This window comes from Sorex fumeus, unplaced genomic scaffold (assembly GCF_029834395.1).
Source record: "Sorex fumeus unplaced genomic scaffold, SorFum_2.1 ptg000063l, whole genome shotgun sequence".
NCBI classification, from domain to species: domain Eukaryota; kingdom Metazoa; phylum Chordata; class Mammalia; order Eulipotyphla; family Soricidae; genus Sorex; species Sorex fumeus.
Window position 1 is genome coordinate 52,073,012 of NW_026606120.1, and position 26,171 is coordinate 52,099,182.

Genomic DNA, 26,171 nt, shown 5'->3' on the forward strand with positions numbered 1-26,171 from the left:
GCCGGCTCTACCAGCTTTGACTTCTGGAAAGGCGATGGTCAGCGTGGACGGGCCTGCCCGGTGGCAGCGTCTATCCTCAGAGCTGCTCTGATGGCAGGCTTGCCCCTGCAATGCCTGCACCCCTCAGACCACGACCCCGTTCTGCCAACCCCGAGGGCTGCAGCTGGTACAGAGCCGGGACAGAAGAGGCTGCGTCCAGGGCCAGTGTGTGTCCCAGCCAGGACGCAGAGCCGCAGCGGGGAGCCGGCAACTCGCCTGGCGGGAACTTGCTGCCCCCGGGTTCCCCCAAGGCCCCCCGGACGGCCCCGTCGGGTGGGGGTCGTGGGGGCAGGGCCCTAGGCCGGCGGGCGCGGGGCCGGGCGCGGCCGGCGGCGCCTGGCAGCGGGGGGATCTGGAGGCGGCTCCCCCTCCCGGGCCCGGGGGGCTGGGCCGCCGGCGGGGGGCCTTTATCTGGATTCCTGCGGCCGGCGCTTCCCGGCATGCCCCGCTCGCAGAGCCGCCCGGACGCCCGGACTTTGCCTTCGGCGGGGGGCCCGGGGGTGCGCGCTTGGAGCCGCAGCCGGAGGTGGGTGCGCCGGGACGGCGGGCGAGGGGTTCCCGACGGCGCCCGGGCGCGAGGGCGCGGGGGGCGGCGCGCGGGGGGGGAGGAGTGGGGACCGCGGCGACCCACAAGTGGCACCGAGTGGGAGCGGCGCGCGTCCCCCGCGCCCCGGAGCAGCTCCCGCAGGTCGGGGGATGCGGGGGGCTGCGTCCCGGGGGTGCCCGGGAGGCCTGCCTGCGTGCCGGGTGTCGGGGTGCGGGGCCCCCGCTAGGCAGGCGACGGGAGAGGCGGGGAGGGGGGCGGCTTGGTCTGGTTTGTTCTCCGGGTGCTTGGGAACCCCTTGGAGGGAAAGTCCCCGGGAGGGGGAAAGACCCAAGGGGCGTCTGCAGAGACCAGCCAGACACAAAACCCTCCCGGGTTCCCGTGTCAAGCAGAGAAAGAGAAAACCACCGACGGACACCCCCACCGCGGAGAAACGCAGCCAAGGCGCAGAGAAAGCCGGAGCGCGCTGGGCTCGTAGCGCAGGGGAAGGAGCGGAAACAAAGCGGGTGGTCCAGGGGGGCTCGGGGCTGGGGGAGGGGAAGGAAATGCTGGGAAGGGGAGACACGGGGTGGGTGGGGGAGGTGTTAGAGGAGCTAGGGGGACGACGGAGGAGAGGGAGGAAATGGAGACAGGGTGGGAGGAGAAAAGGCAGAAGAGCAAGCACGAATAGCGGCGCAGAGGCGAAGCAGACTCCAAATTTCTCAGCGGAGTGCGCAAGGAAGCTCCCACGGGGCGCAAAGTTCTGAGATCCACTTCTTAAAAACATTAATTATTTTTTTAAATTGAATTACAGTGAGGCACACAGTTACCAAGTTGTTTATGATTGGGTTTCGGTCATACAGTGTTCCAACACCCGTCCCTTCGCCAGTGTGTATTTCCCACCACCAGTGTCCCCAGTTTCCCTCCCGTTTCCAGTCCCCCTGTGACAGGCACTTTTCTTCTTTCTCTTTCTCTCTGAGACCCTCCTTGAGAACAACCTCCTTGGCACTTGAAGCTAACAGGTCATCCTGATCATCCTTCCAAACCCACCTCAAGCTGTCACTTGTCCCTTGTCCTGTGAAGGAGGCTCCCCCCCCCCCCCTTCCGTGAGCCGCATGCAAACACTTCCTTTTTCCTTCCTCTGCCGTTGTCAAGAGAATTGCAAGAGGGTGATTCAGTTTGCCTCTTCCCTAGTCTCTCAAAGTTGGAGGTCCATGTAATATCTCTAGTTTTCAGAAAACAGTTCGTTGCTTGATATATAGTAGATGATCAATGATTTTTTTTGGGGGGGAGGGATATTATTTTGGGTCATACCCAGGGGTGCTCAGGGCTTACTTCTGGTTCTTTGCTCAGGGATCACTCCTGGTGGTGCCCAAGGGACCATATGGAGTGCTGGATCTAACTGGGATTGGCCACATGCAAGGCAAGCACCCTACCCTCCCTGCACTATCTCTCTGGCCATGACCCTGAATTTTTATAATCTTTTCCTCCTTGGTAAGGAAAAGGAGGAACTGGAGAGAGAATTCACCAGGCTGCACTGGCTTTGCATGCTTAAATACCCCACTCTAATTCCACCTGGTCCTCCAGGCACCTCAGGGAGGGACCCCTGAGCACAGTTTGAAGTATCCCCCAAATATCACTGGGTCTAGTCCAAAAACAAAACAACAACAACAAAAAAGAAAGGAAAGGGAAAGCAAATATTCTTGGCTACATAAACATATAAACTTGGACAAATGACTTAACTTCAATGAACTTTAGGTTTTTTTTTTTCTTTTTGGGTCACACCCGGCGATGCACAGGAGTTACTCCTGGTTCATGCACTCAGGAATTACTCCTGGCGGTGCTCAGGGGATCAAATGGGATGCTGGAAATCGAACCTAGGTCGGCTGCGCGCAAGGCAAACTCCCTACCCGCTGTGCTATTGCTCCAGCCCCATATGAACTTTAGTTTTTGCTGCTGTAAATAGGAAAGCTGGTCACTACCTCCAAGGATTGTTAGAAGCATTAACACAAACAAAGCGCATAGCACAGACTCTCAGCCAATAGAATCTTGCCCTTCTTCACAGGTAGGAACACCTTCATTCACTTCATATGGTTGTGAAAGTAACGGTGGCAATGTAAAAGCAATTTGTTGTTGTTCAGGATGTAGAAGCCTTTCTTGTCCCAGCTTCCTGGGAAGCAAAACTCTTCCAGTCCCGCCAATGTCCAGTCCCTAACTCTGTTCCATGAAGCCTTGGCAAGTAGGCTTCCCCTCCAGATGTGTCTAATCACATTGATTTATTTTTATTTCAAAGTTAGTTCCCGCACATCAGAGCTTGTCACGATTGGGTTTCAGGCAGTCTTTTTTCCAGTATCAATCCTTTTCGTCGGTACCCCCAGTTTCCCTCCCATCTTCCAGTCTTCTGCCAGCACAGGCACTTTTTCCCCTTGGCTTTTCATTTTAGGCACCGTGTGTGGTTTACAGTACTGTTAAGATTTCCCAGGATCGGGGCTGGAGCAATAGCAAGTAGGTACGGTGTTTGCCTTGCACGTGGCCTACCTGGGTTTGATTCCCATATGGACCATCCCATATGGTCCCCTGGGCACCGCCAGGGGTGATTCCTGAGTGAAGAACTAGGAGTAACCCCTGTGCATCGCCAGGGGTGACCCAAAGAGCAAAAAAAAAAAAAAGATTTCCCAGGATTGAGCAACAAGTTTCTTAGCACCTACTCCCATTTGCTGTCGCGCGCATAAATGAACAGGAAGCTCTGGAGTGAAGCTAAAGTGGAGCTAGAACTGTCCCTGTCCGCAGAGGGGGACCTGAGATCCAGCTGCTGATCTGTCCCTGTCCGCTGGTCTCTGCAGGTGACCCAGGAGCCGGCTGCTGATCTGTCCCTGTCCTCAGGTGGCTGCGGGTGACCCAGGATCAGGCTCAGTCCCTGCAGCCCCACTGTCTGCTGTGCCATTCCCTGCCTCTTCCAAGCTTTAACCGTGCGTGGGGAATGTGACCGGGATTGAGCGTGTCACCGGAAGTATGGAGACCGTGGTGATTGTGGCCATCGGGGTGCTGGCCACCATCTTTTTGGCCTCCTTCGCGGCCTTGGTGGTGGTGTGCCGGCAGCGCTACTGCCGGCCTCGGGACCTGCTGCAGCGCTATGATTCCAAGTGAGTGTTCTCAGGGCGTGCCCAGGGAGAGGGACATGGGTTCCACCCCCCGGGTGCCCGTAGAAGACAAAGAAACTGCGGACAGTGTGGTCCTTTGAGCGATGCTGGGAGTGATGACCCCCAGACCATGCTCTGGGAGTAACTCCTGATCACCACCAGGAGTGGCCCCCAAATAAAGAGCATCAGTGGTAGAGCACTAGCATTGCATTGTTGATCCCTGGCACCGCTAAAATTAAAAAGCTCCTGAGCACTGTCTTTCCCTAGAAAGACCCCAGAGTTTACGAATGTTGCTTGAGCCAGAGATAGTATAGGGTTTAGGCGCCATGGCTGATCCTGGTTTGAGCCTGGCACTCAATAGCCAGGAGTAAGCCCTGAGCACCGCCAGTGTGGCCCACGCCCCACTCTCCATCAAAAGAATGTTTCTCGGAGCTGGAGTGATAATACAGTGGGTAGGGCATTTGCCTTGCACGTAGCCGACTCAGGTTCAATCCCCGGCATCTCATATGGTCTCCTTAGCACTGCCAGGAGTAATTCCTGAGTGCAAAGCCAGGAGTAACCCCCGTGCAATGCCAGGTGTGACCCAAAAGACCAAAAAAAAAAAAAATGCTTCTCAAGAGGCTGGGAAGATAGCCTGTTGGTAAGAGGAGCACTTATTTGCCGTGCATAGGCAAGACCCTGAATCCTATCCACACTTCTGTCAAATGATTAGTAATGTCTGTTTATATGATCAAGGCAAGCTCTCCATTTCAGAGACTGCTCTGGGTGTGGGGATGTAGCTCAGTGGCAGGGTGCTTTCCTGGCATGTATGCCATCCTGGATTTGATCCTGGGCACCACATATGGTCCCCTGAACTCCACCAGACCCAGAGCACAGAACCAGGAGTAAGCCCTGAGCACTGCTAGGTATGGCTCAAAAACTGAAAGAAAGAGGTAGGAAGAAAGAAAGAAAGAAAGGGAAGAAAGGAGAATAGAATGGAAGAAGGAAAGAAAGGCCGGAAAGAAAGAAAGGAAGAAAGGTTTCTATTGTAGATGTGTTTTACTTTTCCCACCCTTTCAGGATATAGGAGGGAGTGGAAGTTGCTCCCTTCAGACAAAATGAGGGGAACAGGTAGATTTGGGTATCAGAAGCCTTCCTTGCTATACCAAGGTGGGCTTGAAGGGAAGAAAAGTTACAGAAGTATGTTATTTTGTCCTGACGACCCATGGAGGTACCTAAGGTGGGAATCCTTTTCCTCCCCTCGCTCCATGTCCATTTCTTCTGGTTTTGTGCCCTCACCTCTCTCCTAGTCCCCCAGACCAGCCATGGGCCCTGCCACAGCTGCGTTCCTACCAGGCTTAGATCAGCTCTGGGACAAGAGACCTTGCTCTGACTTACCAACCCCTTCCTGTGTGGAAGGTTCGGGGGCTCCAGGAGGAGAGGGTCAGCTGGGGACTCCCCGCCGCACCCCCGCAAGAAACCACACCCGGGGCTCTTGCTTTCAGGCCCATTGTGGACCTCATTGGGGCCATGGAGACCCAGTCTGAGCCCTCGGAGTTGGAACTGGACGATGTTGTCATCACCAACCCCCACATCGAGGCCATCCTGGAGAACGAAGATTGGATTGAAGATGCTTCGTAAGGCTGTGGCGACTGCAGGCTTTCCTGATACCCCTGGGGCTGGCGGGCAGGACTTCCCTCTCCAGGGCTCTTGCCCGGGCATTGGGAGTCGAGGGCTGCTTGCTGTCATTTCCTTTGGCCTCTGGGGTTGGTGGTGGTAGTGGGGAGGGAGGAATCAAAATATAACAGGAGAGACAGATTTGGTCCTCTCTCCACGCACCCTCATTCTGTGGCTCTGAACACTGGGACCTGTGGATGTAGAGCGAAAAGTTATTATAAAGCCACTGGATGACAGGGGCTGGAGCGATAGCACAGCAGGTATGGCATTTGCCTTGCACAGGGCCGACCTGGGTTCGATTCCCAGCATTCCATATGGTCCCCCGACCACCTCCAGGCCAGGAGTAATTCCTGAGTGCATGAACCAGGAGTAATCCCTGTGCATCACTGGGTGTGACCCAAAAAGAAAAAACAAAAGTCACTGGATATGCATAGCTTATTTCTGAGGAGGGTCCATGAATTTGACACCCAGGCTCCTTGATTCTTAGAGAGCCCCACCTCTCATGGACCCTCGTGCTGGGTAGTGCCCTCTCGGCCATGCCCTAGGTACCTCATCAGCTGTATGAGGCCTCTGTTCAGGGCAGAGGTGGGAGAGGCAGGATTCTGCCTGCTACAAGAGGGGCTACTATGCCCACGGTTGTGGATCCATGGGCCAAGGCACCGTCTGCATGTGACCTGGAACAGGAATGGAGAGGTGGCTTCAGGAAGGAGAGCAGAGTTGGCGCATTTTAATTTGGGGCTTGAAAGACGACAAAGTTTACCAGGCGGAGTAGATAGGATTTCCGAGGCAGAGAGAAGTGTCAGAAGCTCAGCTACAAAACTCCATGGCTGCTTAGTGGGGACAGCGTTGACTGAAAGCATTTATTGGGTGTAGGGGAAGGACCGGAAGGGACTTGCTCCTTGGGCCGAGGACTTGTTCAGTGCTGCACTAACCCCCAATGTCCTGCCCTGAGGTGGTAAGGCAGAGCCAGAGAAGCAGCGGAGGGAGGTGGGCTTCTCTGGAGAATCACTGACCAGTTCCTATTTTGTCTCCCTAGGGGTCTCATGTCCCACTGCATTGCCATCTTGAAGGTAATACTCTTTGATTTCCCTGCGAGACGGGAGAGGGTCCCTGACGCAGGCCTAGCGCTGGTGCGGTGTGGGCGCTGTGCAGGGACCCACATTGCTGCCCTCACACTTTTGCGCATATGCGCACCTGGGCGCTTCTGCTCTAGCTTCTGCTCCAGCCTGCGGCTCTCATGGGGACGCTTGCTGTGCTTCGAGCCTGAGCCCCTTCCAAGAGCGGTGCTTCACTTGCTCCTTAAAGGACATTAGCCTGTGCGGAAGATGCATAGGAGGTCACAGCTGCCATTTCACCCTCCCGTGACAAAGGCGTGCGTCCCCCCAGTAGAGCTGGTGAGCAGGAGATGGAGCTTCCCAGCACAATCTCCCATGAGCTGAGAGCTCAGCTTTTGTAGACTTCTCCCCCCCACCACCCGCACCAACCAGGAAGGCCTTGACCCACCCTCTGTGCTGTAACAAACGGGACCACCAATGTTAAAATATACAAATCACAAGTACTTCAAATTGAAGGCAGGTTGCCTTTTCTTTTATTAAAAAAAAATTTTTTAAGGGCCATAGTGATAGTACAGCAGTAGGGTGTTTGCCCTGCACATGCCCAACCCGGGTTGGATCCCTCGGTATCCCAGGTGCAGCCAGGTGCAATTCCTGAGTGCAGAGCCAGGAGTGACCCCTGAGTATTGCCAAATGTGGCCCCCAAACAAAAATTAAAAAAAATTATTTCGGGCCATATCTGGCAGTGCTTGGGAGCCACTCTCTGCCCTGCTCAGGGTCACTCCCAGCAGTGTTCAGGAGACCACCAAGTGCTGGGGCTGGAACCCAACCATCTGTGTGCAGAGCAGGTGCTCAGTGTGTGGAACCCGCGCCTCCAGGACTGGCTGGAAAATTGCATTCAGTTTAGATTTGGGATAATTTTTTATAGTTTTAAGTAGTATTTATAGTTTTCAGTTTTTGCTTGGTACTATTCTTCCTAATAGAATAATAATAGTATTTAAAGATCTGGCCATTGGCAAATACTGTCAGTTTCTGTTCAGTAACCTGGGAAACTACACATATATCTCTTTGTCTACTAATTATTCAAGATTAAGGGGTAAAAAAGAGAGAGACAGCCTTTTCTTTACTTCAGTATTATTTGCCAGAAGATATTAAAATGTCTTTTATCCTACCTCATTTTTAGCTGTCTTTCTTGAGGGATAGGAAGAAAGGGAAAAAAAAAGCCTAGTAAGAAATTGCTCTCAGAGAGTCCAGCCTGATTATGTGGTTGCAATAGGCTATTTGGGCATAGAAAAGGCTATAGACAGAGACAGCTAAGCATTGCGCAGAGCAATAATGCCATATTAACTCTCCCTTCTTCCAGCCAGGATGAATTCTGGCATGGGCTTTGTCCCTTGCCCTTGTCTATTATAGCAAGAAATAAATGGCCCAGGAGATAAGGGGTGACTCAGCTGAAGGATTTTTCTAGGATTACACTTCATCTTGGAGACCTCAGATCAAAGGAAACACTTTAGGGATGAGAAACAGACAGACAGAGACAGAGGGACAGAGAGACAGAGACAGAGAGGGATGGTGGGGGGAAGGAGAGGAAGAGAGATTAATTTGATGCCAGCGGGGTCAAGAGGCTGGAGCACATGCTTTGCATGCCAGAGGCACTGCATGGTTCCCTGAGCACTGCCAGGAGTCACCCCCTGAGCATAGAACCAGAAGTAATCCCTGAGTACTGCCAGGTGTGGCCCCCCGCCCCCAACCAAAAATCAGCGAAATCACTTCAGATCTTCCCCTTGGGATTTCAGGGCCCTGTGACTTGACCTCCTTCCTGGAACCTCCACCCATCCCCCCCCTCCCCCCCATGACAGGGACTCCATGGAGGGGACCAGGTACTCCAGGGTGGGGGCGGGGAATGCAATTTGGGCTACTTTCTGCTCTCTGTTTCCCAGCCCTATGCACAAGGCAGAGACACACCCTGGGAGACCAGGTGTGTTTTAGTGGTCTCTTTCCTGCTTTTCCCCAAGGCTCTTCCACCTGCTATCTTATCAGATCTGCACATCTAAGAGAGACTGTTGATGAGATAATTGCCACTTTGGAGGGAATGTGTTTCCAGGAAACCCTTTGTCCTGGGTCATGTTTATGAGGGCACCTCACTCCACACCCACAGATTCAGAGAAAGTAGCTGTTCCCCCAAAGAGAGAAGGTGAAATCCACTAAACTGAGCACATGATTTTTCTTAGCAGATTGTTTTGTCCTTCTCAGCAGATCTGTGGGACTCACGGCTTTCTCCATTCCAGGCGCCTTCAACTTCACCCCTTCCACCTCATCTTCTCTCCTCTCTGTCTATTGTTTCCTTCCATCTTTCTGTGAATGAGGGGGAGGCCTTAAGCAGGGACTCTTGCCTTGCTGGGGGTGGCCAAAGTCCCTGGAGGGAGCTGGGTCACCCCCTCATTCCCCTTCTCTCTCCTCCTGGCCATGTTAGATCTGTCACACGCTGACGGAGAAACTTGTGGCCATGACAATGGGCTCGGGGGCCAAGATGAAGACATCTGCCAGTGTTGGTGACATCATTGTGGTGGCCAAGAGGATCAGCCCCAGGTGAGCTGGGGTAGGGTGGAGGCTCCCAGGGTCCCCATGCCTGGGGAGGGGTGGGAAGGGTTGGCAGCTGAGGGGACAGCAGGGCTGGGCTCTTCCAGGAGGCTCCGAGGGTGTAAGTTTTTCTAGTGACCTGACTCAGGTCACTCAGGTCCCCCTCACATCCAGCTGCTGCCCTCCACCTGCAGGCTTTCTTTTGGGGGCAGGGAATTCCAGCTGTGAATTTCCTCTCTCCCTGATGCTGGGCCCCTTTCCCTCCTTTTGCACTTTTCTACCTTATAAGCACTTTTTTTATTTGGCTTCTTGGGTCACACCTGGCGATGTTCAGTTGCTCCTGGTTCTGCACTCAGGAATTACTCCTGGCGGTGCTTGGGGGACCATTTGGGATGCTGGGAATCGAACCCTGGTCGGCCATGTGCAAGGCAAACGCCCTACCTGCTGTGCTATCGCTATCGCTCCAGCCCCTCCTCATAAGCACCTTTCCTGCTGCTGCATATGCCCTGTCCCCAGCCTGCATCTGTATTAGAGACCCTGGGACTCTCTCTTGCCCCAAATGTCCCCATCGCCTCCGTCCATGGTCCAACCAATCACCTCCAGGGCTCTGTGGGAGGTGAAGCCACCCCTCATCTGCATCTCCCAGATTCCAGGCTGCCTGAGAAGTCGCATGTGGGAGGCGGCCGGGGAAACGAGGCCTTTTTTCCAAAGCCCGGGCTGTGCGCCCGCTGCCGAGCCGGCTGCCCCCTGGTGGCTGGAATGTGGCGGCGCCGGCGCTGTCTTCCGTCTAGGATGTTTTCCTAACTAGCCACCAGGCGCCCTTCCAGTTCCTGGGGCTGGGGGAGCGGTGACGTCCCGACTTTCCCAGAACCCTCCCCCTCCTTGTTGCGCATCATGAGGAGCCAGACTTCCGAGGAGGGAGGACAAAGTTGATGGCCTTGACTACTCAGCAAGTTGAGAAAGTGGGAGCGGGGAGAATCAGGGCGTGTCCTGCTGGAATAGTCTGGGGTGTTCTCCAGCACTCTCCTGGAGGGGGTGGAGGGGGGGAGCTGGAGGGGGAGTGTTGTTCCAGGCCTTTCTGTTGGATCCCCTTGTTGGTAGCGAGTGCCTTGCTCCTGTTCGTCAGGTGCCTTCATGGTTTTTTTCTGGTACTTATTTATTTATTCTTTGGCTTTTGGGTCACACGAGGGGATGCCCCGGGGTTACTCCTGGGATGCCGGGGATCAAACCCACGCCAGCTGCATGCAAGGCAAAACGCTTACCCACTGTACTATCTCTTCGGCCCCGCATCCTGGCACTTCTGGGCTGCCAAGCCCACCCATGAGAGTCTGCCCTAGAAGGCTGCATGCCGGGCAAGGGCCAGGGCAGGGAAGAAGCCAAGATCCCTGAGGATGATGAGGAAGTTAGGGTTAGTAGGGGTGTTGCCGTGGTGAGGGTAGGGGTGGGGGCGTGAGGGCACGGCCAGCCTCGGGAGCACCTTAGAAGCCCTGCTGAGCATCGTGCTCCACCTGAATTCACTCTGGGTGTCTTTTTTGCATTCACATTTCATTCTCTCCGTGTAGTTTGACTATTTTTTCTCCTTCCCGTTGTTTTCTTTGCTCCATTTAGTCCGCATTGTATGGTAATAGCACATTAGTTCCAAGGAGAGTGGCTTCTGCTCCAGGGCACTCCGAAGAAAGGGGCTGGCTGAGACAGACCCTGAGAACCACTTACCTCTGCCTTTTCCCGTGGCCTCTCAGCCCTAGACAAGAATGTTTAAGGACATCTGTTTTCTTGTGCACTTAGAAATCTGAACGCATACCCGCATAGAAACACAAACATCACTTTTTCTTCCTTACTCTCAAGTGGAATAAGAGCAAGAATTTGAAACCAAAATTCACATCATTCGAATCAGAAGGAACAGTAGTTTCTTTTTCAAGTTGATTAAAAAAAAAATCAACCTTGAGGGGGTCATAATGGTGGTGGGAAGGTGTAATGGTGGTGGGATTGGTGTTAAAATGTTGAATATAAAATTGTGAACAACTTTCTGAAAACAAAATTTAAAAACGTTAAGAGTTCATGCCTGCTTTAGTCAGTTTAATCAGTGGCTGAATAAATAGCAGTACTACTACATTAAAAAAAATAAAATAAAAGCTTTGTAAAAAAAAAAAAAGAAAGGAAGATAGTAAAACTGTTAAGATTCTTGCCTTGCATGCAGCCTACCTGGGTTTGGTCCCTGGCACTACAGATGCCAGGGACCCAAGCAGCCAGGAGTGGTCCCTGAGGGTAAATTATGCAAGAAGCACTAAACACATCTGGGTGTGGCCCCCTCACCAGTCAATCAATAATTAACTTCGAACTGTACCACATGTTAAAATAAATGAAAGGAGCAATTTGAAACTCAAACATGTAAGCTTCCCCTCCTCAACCATGACTTTAAAAATTTTTTTAAACATAAAATTAATAAACACTAGTAAGGTAAGGTAAAGGTAAAGGCCCTCCCGTTGATCGTCGATTTGCTCGAGCGGGCCCAGTAACGTCTCCATTGGAGACTTTGTTGTTACTGTGTCTGGCATATCGAATACTCTCGGTAGCTTGCCGGGCTCACTAGTAAAAGCTAAAAAAATTGCAAAATTAGATTAAATGGAAAATAAAGTCCCTTTCAATTCTATCCGTCTGAGTTCCTGGAGATGGAGGCTATTAACTGGGGAGTTTTATTCCACTCTGTCCTCTGCCTTTCATAGCTGCTGTTTGTTTTCTTGTGAATGATAACGGAGTCCACATATGGGCTGCCATTTCTCCTTTGAATTTAGTAGTCTATCTTGAGCATCATTCCACAGGTGTGAACTTCCATTTCCTAAGGCATTGAGCTAAAACAAAACCAGAAGACAAAATGTTCTCCACTCCAGAGCCTTCTGGCCTTGAGGCTGGATCTTAAATCACTGGTGGACTGAAAACGTAGAATGAGGGGAAGGGAGGGAGGAGGCAGGGTGTGTGTTTGTGTGTGTGTGTGTGTGTGTGTGTGTGTATGTTTGTGTGTGTGCGTGCATGTGGTGTAGAGCCATCTACTGAAGCTCTTCTGTCTCCCTTCAGAGTGGATGACGTGGTGAAGTCCATGTACCCGCCACTGGACCCCAAACTCCTGGATGCACGGTGAGTGGGGAATGGAGGTCCCAAGCAGGTCCTGCGGGGGACTCTCTCTTCATCCCACTCTGGGAGTTGGGCTGTCTGGGTTGTGGGAAAGAGGGTTGTGCTGTGGGGTCCTAAGGCGATAACCTGGGGACCATTGAAGTTGATGTGAACTGTCGGTCCCCCAGGGAGCCTGAGACTTGAGCAAAGAAAGAGATCATCTTGGTTTTAAATTTTATTTGATTTTGGACCACACCTGGTGGTGCTCAGGACTTACTTCTGGCTCTGCACTTGGGATCACTCCTAGTGGGGCTTACGGACCTGTATGTGAATTGAGTCTGTGTGCACAGCTTTGTGCAGGGCAAGCTCCTTATCCACTGCTATATTATCTCCAGCCCCAGCTTGGCATTTCTTAAAAATTAGATATCTGGCCCTACTAAATTCTGTCTCCCCCCACCCCCCGTGTCCCTTCCCCACACACCGCTCCCATCCCCTCCTTTCCCTTTTCCTTTCTTTCTCTTATTACTCTCTCTGCCTTTCCACCCCAGAAGCTGACATGTCTGCACACTCCCCCAAGATGGGGGTGGTAGTGGACAGAGCAAAAAGAATAGAAATGACCAAGTCAACTACAGCTGGGCTCACCTGCCCAGGCAACCCAGAAAGCTCTCCACCATGATCCTGCCGTGATACGAAGACCACACCGAGCCTTTTGAAGTGTGTTCCTGCACCAGATGCAGGCCTGTTTGTGAAAGCCCAGATTCTTCTGGATTTATTTGGTTATTTGGCTGTTTCACAGAAACACAGTTGCTAGCAGGTTGCCTGCTCACCGCCCAGCCAGTGGCTTCTTGGCAGTCGTTATCTGCTTTCTGCCCAGTGCTGTTCTAAGGCTGGAATTTCCAAATACACACACACACACACACACACACAGAGAGAGAGAGAGAGAGAGAGAGAGAGAGAAATAGAGAGAGAGAGAGAGATGCAGTGACGCTTACAATACTGAAAAAGAGAACCTCTGCCTCTGTTTGGTTTTCAATTAAAAAAATTAAGAGTAGGGACTAAACAGCCTGGGGTCATGTTGACTCAGAATCAATGAGGGATGCTCAATCTTTGGGAGAGAGATTAAGAGATAGACTGCTGAATTACGGGGCCCCACTTCTGAGATAGCGGATATCCTGTGTATCACACGAAACTCAGGCCCAGAGAAATACGTTGGTGTGCCTTGCTTAACCTGACCACGAGCACTTTTGGGTGTGGAACCTTTCAGGAGAGGGCTTATTGGGCCATCCTTAGTGATGCTGAGGGCCCCCTAGCTTGCGTCTCTTACGGTGCTGGGGGGTGGAATGCCGGGCTCCCACAGGCGCCCTTTGAAGCAGCACCCGTCCTGTGGCCAGCTCTCACGGGCATATTCACAGCTTTGTCCTTGTCTCTCCTAGGACCACAGCCCTGCTGCTGTCTGTGAGTCACCTGGTGCTGGTGACCCGGAATGCCTGCCACCTGACAGGGGGCCTGGATTGGATAGACCATTCCCTGTCTGCAGCCGAGGAGCACTTGCAAGTCCTGCGGGAGGCGGCCCTGGCTTCGGAGCCAGAGAAAGGCCTCCTGGGCCCTGAAGGCTTCCTGCAGGAGCAGTCGGCCATTTAGGGCCCACTGGCCTACAGCTGCCCACAGTACCCCTGACCTGCTGCTTGCTTTCCCAGTAAACTCTGTCCTTCCACCCGCTAGTGAGCCACAGGGTCAGTGAGCCGCTGCGGGAGGGACCGCAGCAGGACCTCTTGGTTGCAGTTGCAAATGGTGGCCACTGAGGGCGCCCTAACACCACAGTTAGGGGGGCTGACACGGCACAGCTTGGGAAAAGGTGGCCCGCACGGTTGGGGGAGTGCCCCTCTAGGAGCCAGTTTCACCCTAAAAGCAAAATTTCTTTCATTTTTTTTATGTTGTGGAGAGGGGTGACATTGGGCCAGACCATGCCACACTCAGGGGGATCTTCCTGGCTCTGTGCTCAGGAGTGACCTCTGAGGCTGCTCAGGGGAACCGGAGATGGTGCCGATTTGAACTGGGGTCGGCCGCATGCAAGGCAGGTGACCATCCCTGGACTGCCTCTCGGGCCCCCAAATCAGAATTTCTGGGTTCTTTTTTTTTCTTTTTGGGTCACACCCAGCGATGTTCATGGGTTACTCCTGGCTCTGCACTCAGGAATTACTCCTGGCAGTGCTCGGGGGACCATATGGGATGCTGGGAATTGAACCCGGGTTGGCCGTGTGCAAGGCCAATGCCCTCCTCACTGTGCGATTGCTCCAGCCCCATAGAACTTCTGGTTTCTTATGGCAATTCGGATAACGCCTTTTTAAAAGAAGACTGTCACCTGGAGCTAAGGCTTTTCTATTTAGCCAAGATCTGATCTCCCTGACCTCACCCATTCCATTCATTTGTGTCACCTACCTGGTAATACCTGTTCCCTGGTCCCTGACCCATCTGCGTCCGACCTCCCTGTCACAGGTGGGGGTTGAAGGTGAGCTTGTCGGAGTTGATTGTTCCCTTGTTATTTGCCTGCATTTTCACCTTGCTGCCACTAGGCGGGTAATAAACTCATCCCTCACTTTCCCTCAGATGTGCAGTGGCGTCTCATTCACTTAGGTGGTGTTGTCTGAGAAGCGAGAAGGAGGGAGGGAGACTGAGGGTCCCGAGGAGGCCTCCTTGAGTGGATGACTCAAGGTGAGACGTTCAGGCAGAGGTGCGGAGGGCGATGCTCCCCACCACGTCAGCTCGTGTCCTGGAACGGTGATCCTCCCTTCGATGTCTCTGCATTATCTCTGCTTTGCAACTGTTGAAATACAAGCTGGTTCTTATGACCTGAGACCTTTGTGGGACCCCGTTCACAGTCATCCAGACCCTCATCTGGATGGTTGCAAAGCTGGGAGACTGCTGCCTCCCAGGCCCTCGGAGCCAACCTCCCTCTGTGGGCGAGGGCCCTGGAGGGTTGGGGTTCATGGTATGTGCTGTGGAACATGTAGGGAACCCTGTCTCCATTCCTCATTTATCTTATCTGCTCTCCCTTGACTGGTGCACCCCTTGGCCTGATAGTTGAGACCCAGGAACCCAGACCTCAGCCTCAGGATCGGCGCCTTGTGTGTCATGGAAACAGGTCACTGGGTTTGTGTCATGCTCTCAGAGAGCTGGGAAGGTAGTGGACAGACAGGGGCACTGGGGCTCAGTGCCTGTGGACCGAGGGACAGACTCACCATCACAGGAGATCCTTCACTGCCGTGTCTATTTCGTGTTAATCTTTTTTTTTTCTTTTTGGGTAACACCAGTGATGCACAGGGGTTACTCCTGGCTCTGCACTCAAGAATTACTCTGGCAGTGCTCAGGGGGCCATACGGAATGCTGGGAATCAAAACCAGGTCGGCCGAGTGCAAGACAAATGCCCTACCTGCTGTGCTATCGATACTCCAGCCCCTTTGTGTTAGTCTTGAGTCTGGTCTTGGCAATATTTTCTTGTCTCTCTGGCAAAGCTCTGAATTGTTCACAAAAGTCACTTTGGTTTCAAAGCTCTGAATTGTTCACAAAAGTCACTTTGGTTTCACTTGTGGGGCCTCCCCCACAGGATGTCCACAGCGCTCCTGTGTCGGTCTTTCACCTGCCCTGTGAAAACCTCCTCTCCTGAGCAATGGGACACCTGCCCAGGCTTGCTGTGCTGTACACGCACTCACCCGGACCAGAGACCGCGGCAAAGGACAGCACCCTGAGAAGTGCTCACCTTCTGTCCACTGAGGCTGGGGCTGGAGGAGGGGACGTGTCCAGCACCCTGCAGTGATGCCTCCAGTGGTTTACCTTCAACAGGGCCTGGTGGGTCCCTGCCCAAGTGACTTCCTGAAACCCTGAGATGCCACCTTTCAGCCGCGGCAGGGGTGGGTGGCTACACATATGGGATACTCCAAGAGACTTGTGTGTTTCAGCCTCGGTGCCCGCTGGCTGCTGAGACCAGGTGGGATCTTGTGTCACCAGGTCTCTGGGTGAGGCGGGTACTGATGTGGCAATGCAGCCCCAGTGCCCTAGGTCCCCAGTGAGTCAACTGGAGTTAACTCGGAGGAAGTGGCTGGGAGAGGGTTTAGGGGAATGTCCAGCTGGAGGGGGACCCGCCCCAAGCCCCGAGTTCCCTGGTGTCTGTATGTATGTCCATGTAGAGCGAGCTTGTTCTCCCAGGATTTCCCTCCATCCTGTAGTCAAACAGTATATCAGCCTCGGTTCCCAGGAGCCCCTCAGGGAGAGAAAATGAGTGTGAGAAAAAGTCAGATCTGGGTTCAAGTTCTGGGCTCAGTCATTGTCACTCACCCTCTGGTCCTTGGCCCTCATTTGGGCCGTCAAAGCTGCCTCCTCACTGGGCTGGCAGATAGGCTCAGATAAGTCGGCATGTGACCTGCGTGTGGTATGTATCTGTTGCTGAATAATTCAGCCAATGGTCTTTCTTCTCTCCCTGGTGCCATGTGTGTTGAGGCGGCTGACTCCAATGGTGTCACCCTCATTACTGTGGCTGGGGCCCAGCAGGGGCTCTTAACCAAGTAGCCCCCAGTCGGGACCTTCTGCAGCAGAGAACGGCCCAGGCTCGCTGCTGCTCCACCCCAGTCTGTGCACTACGTGATGCCAAAGCTTTTGGCACCCCCTTATCAGCACATCAGGGAGAATTGGTCAGGCTCCCATTCTTCGGCCTGGGACGCTGCTCTGGCTTGTGAAATCATCCAGACAGAACAGAGGGTGCTGGCATCTGCAGTCTTGACCCTGACCCGCCTCATTCCAGAAGTTCCTGCTCCCCCGAGGCCCTGCGTGGGCGCCCCCAGGAGCCTGAACTTCAGATAATGATATTGCAGTTTAAAGCCCCCAGATGCTGTGAGGCTGAGACATTTAGGGGACGGTGCCAAATGAAGAATGTCTCTCTCTCTCTCCTCTCTCCCTCTGCCCTCCTCTCTCTCCCTCCTTCTTAATTCTCTCCCACCAAGTCCTCTTTCTCTCCTACAAACATACTGTGTGTGTGTGTGTGTGTGTGTGTGTGTGTGTGTGTGTTTTGCCAAGTGTCTGGGATATGGACCACAAGGCACAAGTCCTGTCTAGGAAGCAAGAGACAAATGAGCAGCTGTTTGGCCCACAGCTGTGGCCAGGGAGGCAATGGGGTGGAGGGAGGGGGCGGAGCCTAGGAGGGGCAAAGAGGAGGCACAGTGCAGGCAGAGGGGCAAGACAGTTCCTGGAAGAAACCTGGGCGGGCCCAATCTCTAGGACTTAACAAAGGAGGTCAAGGGTCAGACAGCAAGGGAGGGGTGGAGGCCAGGAGAGCCTGGCTTGTCTGAGGTATAAGCTGATGGGGAGGGCGGAGTCAGGGAGTAGGGAGGAAGTGGGTGTGTTGGCAGGGCACCCGGATCTGTTCAGTAATGCCAGGGACCTGGAGCTTTGTCTTAGACATAATGGAGGCATAGAAAGTCTTGGGGAATAGGGTGACTTGCTTAGTGTTGCTACTTAGAGTTTGTAGGCTGGAGTGATTGTACAGCTGGTAGGACATTTGCCTTGTACATGACTGACCCAGGTTTGGTCCCTGGCATCCCCCAGGGTTCCCTGAGCATTGCTAGGAGTGATCCCTGAGTACAGAGACAGGAGTAAGTCCTGAGCAATGCCAGGTGTGGCCCAACCTGCTCCTTCTCCCCTTGACCCCACTCCCCCTTTTTTTGGTGAGTCTCTGTATCATGGCCTTTAATGCACCAGAGGCAGATAATGGGCATGACAGCCGGACCCTGTAGGAGTGGGGAGATGGGAAGAAGAGGCCTGTCCCCAATCCCTTGAGGCCTGGAGTTTGCAGCCACTGGTTCTGCGTACCTGGGTTTTTCATCAGCTTGTAGCTGCCAGGATTTATAGGGGGCAGGTGGAAGGACGATGCCTGCTTCTGTCTGAGGCACCCTGGTGAAATTGGCCTGGTGCAAGGGCATCTCTGCAGCGAGCTGCTCAGTTCCAAGATTCATTTGTGAGTCTCTGGATCATGGCCGTTAATGTGCTTAAATGGCACCCAGAGGCCCGCCTCTTTCACCTCGAAAAAAGAGGGAGTTGTTTGCTTTATACCGTATGTTATGGAGGCTTCAGGCCTTCATGCTGGATGCCACTGACCATGTTACCCTTCTCTCCCCAAACCTTCCAACTCACTCCTCCAGAGTCTGGAAACCAGAATTGGAAACCAATAAAAAAGACTGATGAGTGGGTCTGGGCATGGGACTAGGAAATTCAGGGGTGAGGATGGGGCTCTGGTTTTCTGGGTCGGCTTCAGTAGGTATTCAGAATGTCTGTTCCAAACAGTTGATGAGCAGTAGTTTGAACATTTGAAGTGGATCTGGGTCTTTATCTTGTTCCTTCTTCTCATTTCACCCATAAACCTAGGGCGAGGGGTCTCTTTCAGGCCTTAAACAGAATCAAGGTTGGCGCTTCTCCTGTTCTCTGCCACCACTCTTGGCCACTTGGGGGTGCTGGGTGGGAAACCCATCATGGGAAGGAAACAACACATACAAGGACCTTTTTATCTCCTTATAGTCCTGATAAGTTTCACTGGAAGTAAATGGTGGCTCTGACCCATAAATTAACTTCGTGGCCCAGTAATGAGTTCCAATCCACAGGCTGATAAAACATGGATCCTAAAATGAAGCCCAGTACAGGGATTGAGGGAGGATTTGCTCTCCCTCCAAAATGACTTAATTTTATGCATTGTAAGTAAAACCTGCATTTACCAGAATAGTGAAAATTTATGGTGCAAAATGGAACAATTAATTTATCATATGTCTTAGTTCAAGTGATCTATTGAATATCCGTATGGTATTGAGTCCTGGGACAGAGGAATGAATAGATATATAATGCCTCTTTTGTACATATAATCTAAGGTGGAAAGAGCTAATGAAACTCTCAATCCCTGACCATTTAAACAGTATCTTCCCTGTCCAGAGGTCACATTAGATAGAGACACAAACCTTTAGCATGTCCAGAACCAAACAGAGACTTGGGGGGGGGTCTCTGTTACTCTTTCTAAGTCTTCTAGGAATGACGTGTGTTTGGGGATTTGCCAGTGACCACTTACTAGGGAACCTATGCTTGGGTTCTCATGTGAGAAATTGTGTTTAAGTTTGTAGCCTGTGCTTGGGGTGGAAAGTGCCACTGTCAGCTAATTGAAGGAGGCATTTTATGCCAAGTTCATCCTAGTCCTTCTCAGAATAGTTTGACTGAGGATGCCCCCAATCTGTAACAGTTTTACCTATATGAAAATTTGGGACCTTTCACAGGGTCTTCGCTAAGCCACCCGTGTAAGCTGGGCACTTGATCTTTTCAGATAAGAAACCAGAAAGTGTTGCTTTCAACATGATGTGCCAAGTGCCAAGTCAAGGAATGTGTGCAGAGCAGGGGCAGCTAACCCAACTCACAAGACTTTCCTGAAGTGAGGGGAGAGCTCAGTGGTGTTATTAGCGTGATGGTGATGGTGATGTCCCATCTCCCTGCTGGCTGCAGGGAGATGGGACAGGTCAAAGGCGAAGGTAGAGAAGAATAGTCTGCACAGCAAGGCCTTCTAGACTGAGCTGGGGAAATGACCATCACCTTGCTGGATGGTGTGGGTGAGGTGAGACAGGATGGGAAGATTGGGACCAGATCATGGACTTTTCTTCATGGTAGGTGATAGGGAACTAACAAGTCTCTCTTCCTATATCCCCCAGCTTTAATGAGCTATGACTGATGCATCATATTGCATACATTTAAAGTACGTATGTTGATTGGATATATTTATAATTTGAAAACGATGATCCTTGTAGTATTGGCTGCCATCTCTATCACGTTACATAATTACTGCTTCTTTTTTTGGTGGAGAGAGCATTTAAGATCTCTTTGGGCCACATCCAGGAATCTGAAAACAGTATTGTTATATAGAGTCAATAAGATGCATATCAGATCCCCAAATCTCTGGGGATTAATCTCTGTTGAGCGTTTTAACAGCAAATATGCATCTTTTGATCACCATCTCCCTGCTGACCCCCAACTCTTGGCAAACATCACTTTACTCCCTGTTTGTCCCAGTTTGTGTGTTCTTTAGACTCTAACTGTAAGTGATACCATGCAGTATTTATCTTTTTCTGACTTGTGTCATTGAGCATAAATGTCCTCAAAGTCCAGCCAAATGGTCACACATGGCAGATGGTTCAATAAAATTCAACTATCTAAATTTGTATCAATATCTCGTATCTTCACTAGCCATTTATTGGCAGGCATTTAGATGTTTATTTTTGTCTTGGCTATTGTAACCAATGCTGCAGTGAACAGGGAGTGCAGCTACCACTGTGAGATCTGATTTCAGTTCTGGATGTAGACCCAGAAGTGGAATAACTGTGTTTCATTTGCGAAGGCATGTCCATACTGCTTTCCATAGTGGCTGCCCTGATGTTTACTCCCATCCACAATTCCCAAGGTTCCCTTTCTTTCACACCCTCAGCACCCTTTTTGTCTCATGCTCTTGACCATAGCAGTTCTCCAAGGGCAGAGTTCTATTGTGGGCTTGATTTGTGTTTCCTTAATGATTAGTGATGTGGAGAATATTTTTATATACCTGTCGTCTATTTGTAAGTCTTTGGAAAGACAGTGTTATCTGTCTTCCAATGCATTTTAGAATTAGGGTAGTTGGGTGTTGTTTATTTGTTTCTGCCATTGAGTTGTATAAGTCCTCTATGTATTTTGGGGCTATTGAAAGAGGGAGCTATTGAAAACTGAAAAAGCTCTTGTCTTCAAAATAATCACTGCACCCTCACCAACCTTTAATTTTACCCTAATTTAGTAGGTGAGCAATTGCTTTAATTTGCATTTGCCTGACTGCTGGTGAAGTTAAGTATTTTTCATGTGCTTATTAACTATTTGTACTTATTCATGTCCTTTGCCCTTTTTCTACTGGGCTCTTTACTATTTTTCTTATCGATTTATGTGAGCTCTTTATGTATAATAAGGATAACAACTGTCTGTCATTTTTAGTGCATATATTTCCTTCCACCTTGTCATTTGCCTTTTAGTTTTGTTTAGAATGGTTTCTGACATTCAGAAGTTTTAAATTTGGTGTAGTCAAATGTATTGATTTTCTTTCCCTTAGTGATTTCTTCTATTGCTTTTATGCTTAGGAAATCCTTTCTCATCCAGAGAGCAAATAAATATCATTGAAATGTTTGAAGCAGTAGAATGCCATGGGTGGATGATTAATAATAAAACTCGCAGGTTTGATGTATTGGCAGGAAAAATAAACAGGGTAGAAGAAATCAAACCTTCCTCTTTCCCCCACACATCCAGTCCAAGGTGAAACTGGGAAGAATTTACATCAAAGAGATGAATGGGGGGGAAAGAGCTGGGGACAGGGTCTTGGAAGAGGGGTGAGAGGTGGTTAGCCAGGTAGGGAGGGTGACACGGGACAGAGGAAGCTTGTCCTGAGGGAGGGTCTGCAGGAACACAGCATGTTTGGTTACAGATGTGAAGCAGCAGTGAGAAGAGAGAGGCTGAGGAAGGGAGTCAGAGAATGCCAAGGAAGGGCAGGACTTTCATCAAAGAACAACAGCGAGCCATCACAGTGACAAGCCTCGCGTTCTTGGTGCTTTATGGAGCAAGTCTGTGCAGAATTTCATCTGAAGGAGTCACAGGCTGGTAGTCAAAAGTAATAAGAAGGGAAGTCAAGGCCCAAATTCCACTGACAATGGTTTTGGTCTGGACTCTCAGTTGCCTTTTCTTCTTCTATTAGGTTTTGGAGTTACACCTGGTGGTGCTTGGGAGTCTCTGCTGGCTCTGAGCTCAGGGATCCCTTCTGGCAATGCTTGGGGGATCATATGAGGTGCTGGGGATAGAACTGAGCTCAATGGCTGCAAGGCAAGTGACTTAATTCCTGTACTGCCTCCTGCCTCTCAGCCTGGGGAGTCAATTCTCTTCAACTGGACCAGATGGTGGGGAGAGGGAGGCCATATCTTTTCTCACCCCCTCCCCGCACCCCTTGCCCTCTGTTCCTTGGTGCTGGGGAAGAGTGAAGGCTTTAAGAGTGATAAAGAGCTAACCTTAAGGTTTACTTAACCTTCTTTTCTATCTGCCTGCTTCCCCTCTTTTTAAAAATTCCACTGGAACCCTGTTATAAGGCTGGGGTAGAGATGAATCACATCATTTCTGTGTTTATGGTATTATAGAATATAAGGCAAGACTGATATGAAGAAAATAATTGCCTCAATAACTCTAACATTTAATGTTTTAAAGTATCTTTTTATTAAGGCACTGTGATTTACAAAGTTGTTCATAACAGGGTTTCAGGCATAAAATGTTCCAGCTCCAGTCCCATCACTAGTGACAACTTCTTTCCACCAGTGTCCCTGAGTTCTCTTCCACACCCCCACCCCCTGTTTTAAAGCGTTTTAAGGAAAAGGAATCAGTTTTAGAATTTTACAAATATGAGTAGAGAAATTGATCTACCAAGATATCAAGACAGCCTGAAAGAGATGGGCTCTCTGGTGAGTACGGAGGAGCTCAGAGGTGAAGGATTGTGCACATGAGGGAGAGTGTGTGCAGAGATCTGTGGGGAGGAGGCCAAAACCCGAGATAATGTCATTGTGACTGAAGAGTTGACAGGGAGGAAGGCAAAGGTGACAGTGAGGCAGGAGGTCCCATCGCTCCTGTCCTTGCAGGCCATGCAAAGGACTCTCTCTTGTCTGACAAGCAATGGAAATGCACTCAAATGGTTTACTCGGAGCTAGTGGGGTTGGAGTGGGTTGGAGGTAAAGGCACAGTCGGATTTGATGTTTTGAAAAAATTCTTTTGGCTCCTAGGTGGAGGATGAGTTGCGGGGGGTGGGGGGGGCAGGCAGAGTGTGCTGCAGAGATCCAGGCGTATTGCATTGACCCAGACAAGAAAGGCTGATAGCTTGGTCTAGGCTGAGAGATGGAGAGAGTGTGTTAGGGGACTAGACACACGGCAGATATTTAGAAGTGAAAAAGGACTTGTGGTGTGTTGGAAATTGTTTGTGGGACAAGTGATACAAAATAGTGAGGTGTCCAGAAAGACTCCAAAACTCTGTGCATGTGGATCACTGATGAACCACTTGCCTTGCATGCCTGAGACTCTGGGTTTCATTCCTGGCACCTCATACACACTAAACAGAAAGATTCCAAGGCTTTAGATTTGCACACCCATTAAGGGGGGACAGTTTGGGGACAGTGATCAGTGATATGGGAAATATCAGAAGAGGATGGGATTTGAGGATGAGGTTGAGACCATTCACTTGAAAAAGTTGAAGTGCATATGAAATACCTGAACTAAGTTAAATATAATGGCTGAAACTCAGAGAAGATTGGGCTAAATGAAGTTTCCCCTTTTTCTTCTCTAATAAAAGGATTGAGCCTGGAGCCTGGAGCCTGGAGTCCAAGGTCACAAAGTTCTGCTTTACCTGGTTCTGTGGGGCTTCACTCGTGTGTGAGGCTCAGCCCAAGTGGTTGAAAAGCAGCCTGAAGCGGGGCCGTGGCTGGGTAGTGGAGGTCGACCTATGAGGTATTTATCTGGCACCAGCAGGGTGGGTCTTCTGGTTGTGGTGCCTGGGCCTCCGGGGATTGGTGGAAGCAGGAAGAGGATACCTTACTGAATAATGGGATGACAAGTGATACAAGTGAATAAAAGGATTGTTATTCTAAGTTATGGGGATCAGGCTAGGCAAAGAGAATGAAGAGAAATACATAAGGGCCATGAAGAATTCTAACGTTTCCTAGAAGCCTGGACCAGCCTAGAGGCGAAGTTATCTTTTTAATTTTTTCACTTTTTGGGTTACACCCGGAGATGTTCAGGGGCTATTCCTGGCTCTGGACTCAGGAATTACTCCTGGCAGTGCTCGGGGGACAATATGGGATGTCGGGGATCGAACCCAGGTCAGTCATGTGCAAGGCAAACACCCTACTTGCTGTACTATCACTCCTGTCCAAGGTGAAGCTATTTAGATAGTTAAAATACCATATGCCCGGTGCGTGGCAAAAAGTAAGGACAAAGGATACCAACTATATCTTCCTTTTGTCCTTTTAACTACTCCCTTTTGCATTCTCCTTTATATGTATTACAATCAGAGATGGAAACATTTCTTTTAATTTGGTTCCAAAGTACCCAGTGTCTTGGGACAAGCCCTGGCCCCCTCGTGCCTCCACCCTCCAGGGTCTCTCCCCAGAGACTTCTCTGCCCTGAGGCTCTGAAAGGATCTCTGGGCACTTGGAGCCTCTGTGCCCTAGGCAGTGCCCAACTCTTGGGCAGCCAGTTTTTCGAGCTCCCACAAGCACATCTACCTTAGACCGATTATCACGTCACCTCGCATTTCTAGAGTGTTTTGTCTTTTTTAATTCCAGAGCATTTCCACAACCCCGATCTCAGTTGTACATCACAGGAATTTTCATTATGAAACACATTTGCATATTTTATTTACCTATCAGCCTTCCCCCCACTGCTAGAACAATAACATTTTGAGCCAAACCACATGCTGATGACTTATGCACCCACTCTTCCCTCATTTCCAAGCTGGCGTTCTCTGCACTCTCATTTTATTTTTAAATCAGGCATCTTGTCGTGCCGGCCGAGTCCTGTCCCGTGTTCCAGTGGCTCTCCAAAAGAGCCCAATTCTGTTTCTTCTCTTCCTTGGTGGCCTCTGCCCTCTCCATCTCCTCTTTCCAATTCCGAGGCGCCCAGGCCCTTCAGTCTATTGTTCTGGCACACTCAGAAATCCGCGTGTTTAACTCCCCTTCACCTCATTTCTCTCAGAAGCAGGTGCTGTTTACTCTGCATCGAAGCTTCATATTAGCTTTAACTGGAGATTTGTTATGCAGGACAACCTCACGAATGCAGAGCCGCATCCAAGTTCTGCCTTTGCCCCTGGCATCTTAAAGATTCTTCGTGGCTTCTCATCTCAAATCACTCCTCTTCCCCCGCCCCCAGCTCCTAGCCAATACTCTCCTTATTTTCTGTTCTTTTCTTTTTTTTTTAATCTTGGGGGAAGGGAGAGTGCCCCAAGCAGTACTCAAGGGGTCCCGGGACAATTCCAGGCAATATCCGATCCAAAGGTTCAGTGCTCAGGGGTGCAGTAGTATTGGGGGTCACGGGGGACGTCCTGGGTGTGGTGCTTGGAGGGCCACCAGAACCACACCCCACAGTGCTCAGAAAGTCAGGTGGTGCTAGGGTCATCATCTGCTCTCTGTGTGCTCTTGTGAAGCATGGGTCAGGCACCATCACTGCTTCAGGGCCTGCTGGAATTGTGAGAGCATGTGCACCAGACCCATGACCTTGACCTTGGGCCTTGAAGGATGCAGAGTCAGCAACAGTGGATTGTCAATACTGTAGCACATTTGAGCTACTTTCAAAATTAGATGTGAGAGGCTGGAGTTATAGTACAGTGGGTAGGGTGCTTGCCTTCCAGGCCACTGAGCTGGGTTCGATCCCTGGCATCCCATATGGTCCCCTGAGCACCCCCAGGAATGATTCCTGAGTGCAGAGCCTGGAGTAACCCCTAAGCATCATTGGGTATAGCCTCAAAACCTATGTGTGTGTGTGTGTGTAGAGAGAGAATGCAGGAGTTGGGGCCCTTGTCATGCATGCAGCTGCCTCAGTGGCAGCCCCAGTTTGAATCTTTGTTGCCTTATATGGTTCCCCAAGCATGGCCAGAGGTCAGTCCTGAGCGCAGAGCTGGGAGCAGTCATTAAGAACCGCTGTGTCCTCAAACCAAGTATGTGTGAGTGCATGTGTGAGTGTGTGCATGAGTGTGTATGTGTGTGTGCGTGTGTGCGTGTGTATGTGTGTCTGTGTGTGCCCATGTGCCTGTACATGTTAATACAAGTATTCATATTCAAGGCAAGGGATTTACTGTTTAAACTAATTTACTGTTGAAGACTAATAAGGAGACGGGCTGGAGTGATAGTACAAGCACACAGTCAACCTGGATTCGATCCCCAACATCCTGTATGGTGCCCTGAGCACTGCCAGGAGTGATCCCTGAGCACAGAGCCAGGAGTAACCCCCGAGGATTGCTGGAGA

The 26,171-nt window shown here is 50.9% G+C and overlaps 1 protein-coding gene across 2 annotated transcripts in view; it reads left to right on the top strand.

Moving 5' to 3' along the window:
* Positions 1 to 553: 553 nt before the first annotated feature.
* Positions 554 to 26,171, top strand: part of LOC130035790 (transmembrane protein 98) — a 53,109-nt gene continuing 27,491 nt past the window's right edge. Inside the window, exons 1-6 of one of the 2 annotated variants that reach the window (XM_056127701.1) lie at positions 554 to 565; positions 3,446 to 3,705; positions 5,187 to 5,318; positions 6,395 to 6,428; positions 8,884 to 8,999; positions 12,063 to 12,122. In XM_056127701.1, coding sequence (XP_055983676.1) covers positions 3,575 to 3,705; positions 5,187 to 5,318; positions 6,395 to 6,428; positions 8,884 to 8,999; positions 12,063 to 12,122 — 473 coding nt within the window. In that variant the 5' untranslated portion in view covers positions 554 to 565; positions 3,446 to 3,574. Of the gene's footprint in view, positions 566 to 3,426; positions 3,706 to 5,186; positions 5,319 to 6,394; positions 6,429 to 8,883; positions 9,000 to 12,062; positions 12,123 to 13,531; positions 13,892 to 26,171 lie in introns of those variants that run through there. The other variant, XM_056127702.1, reaches the window with a different exon arrangement.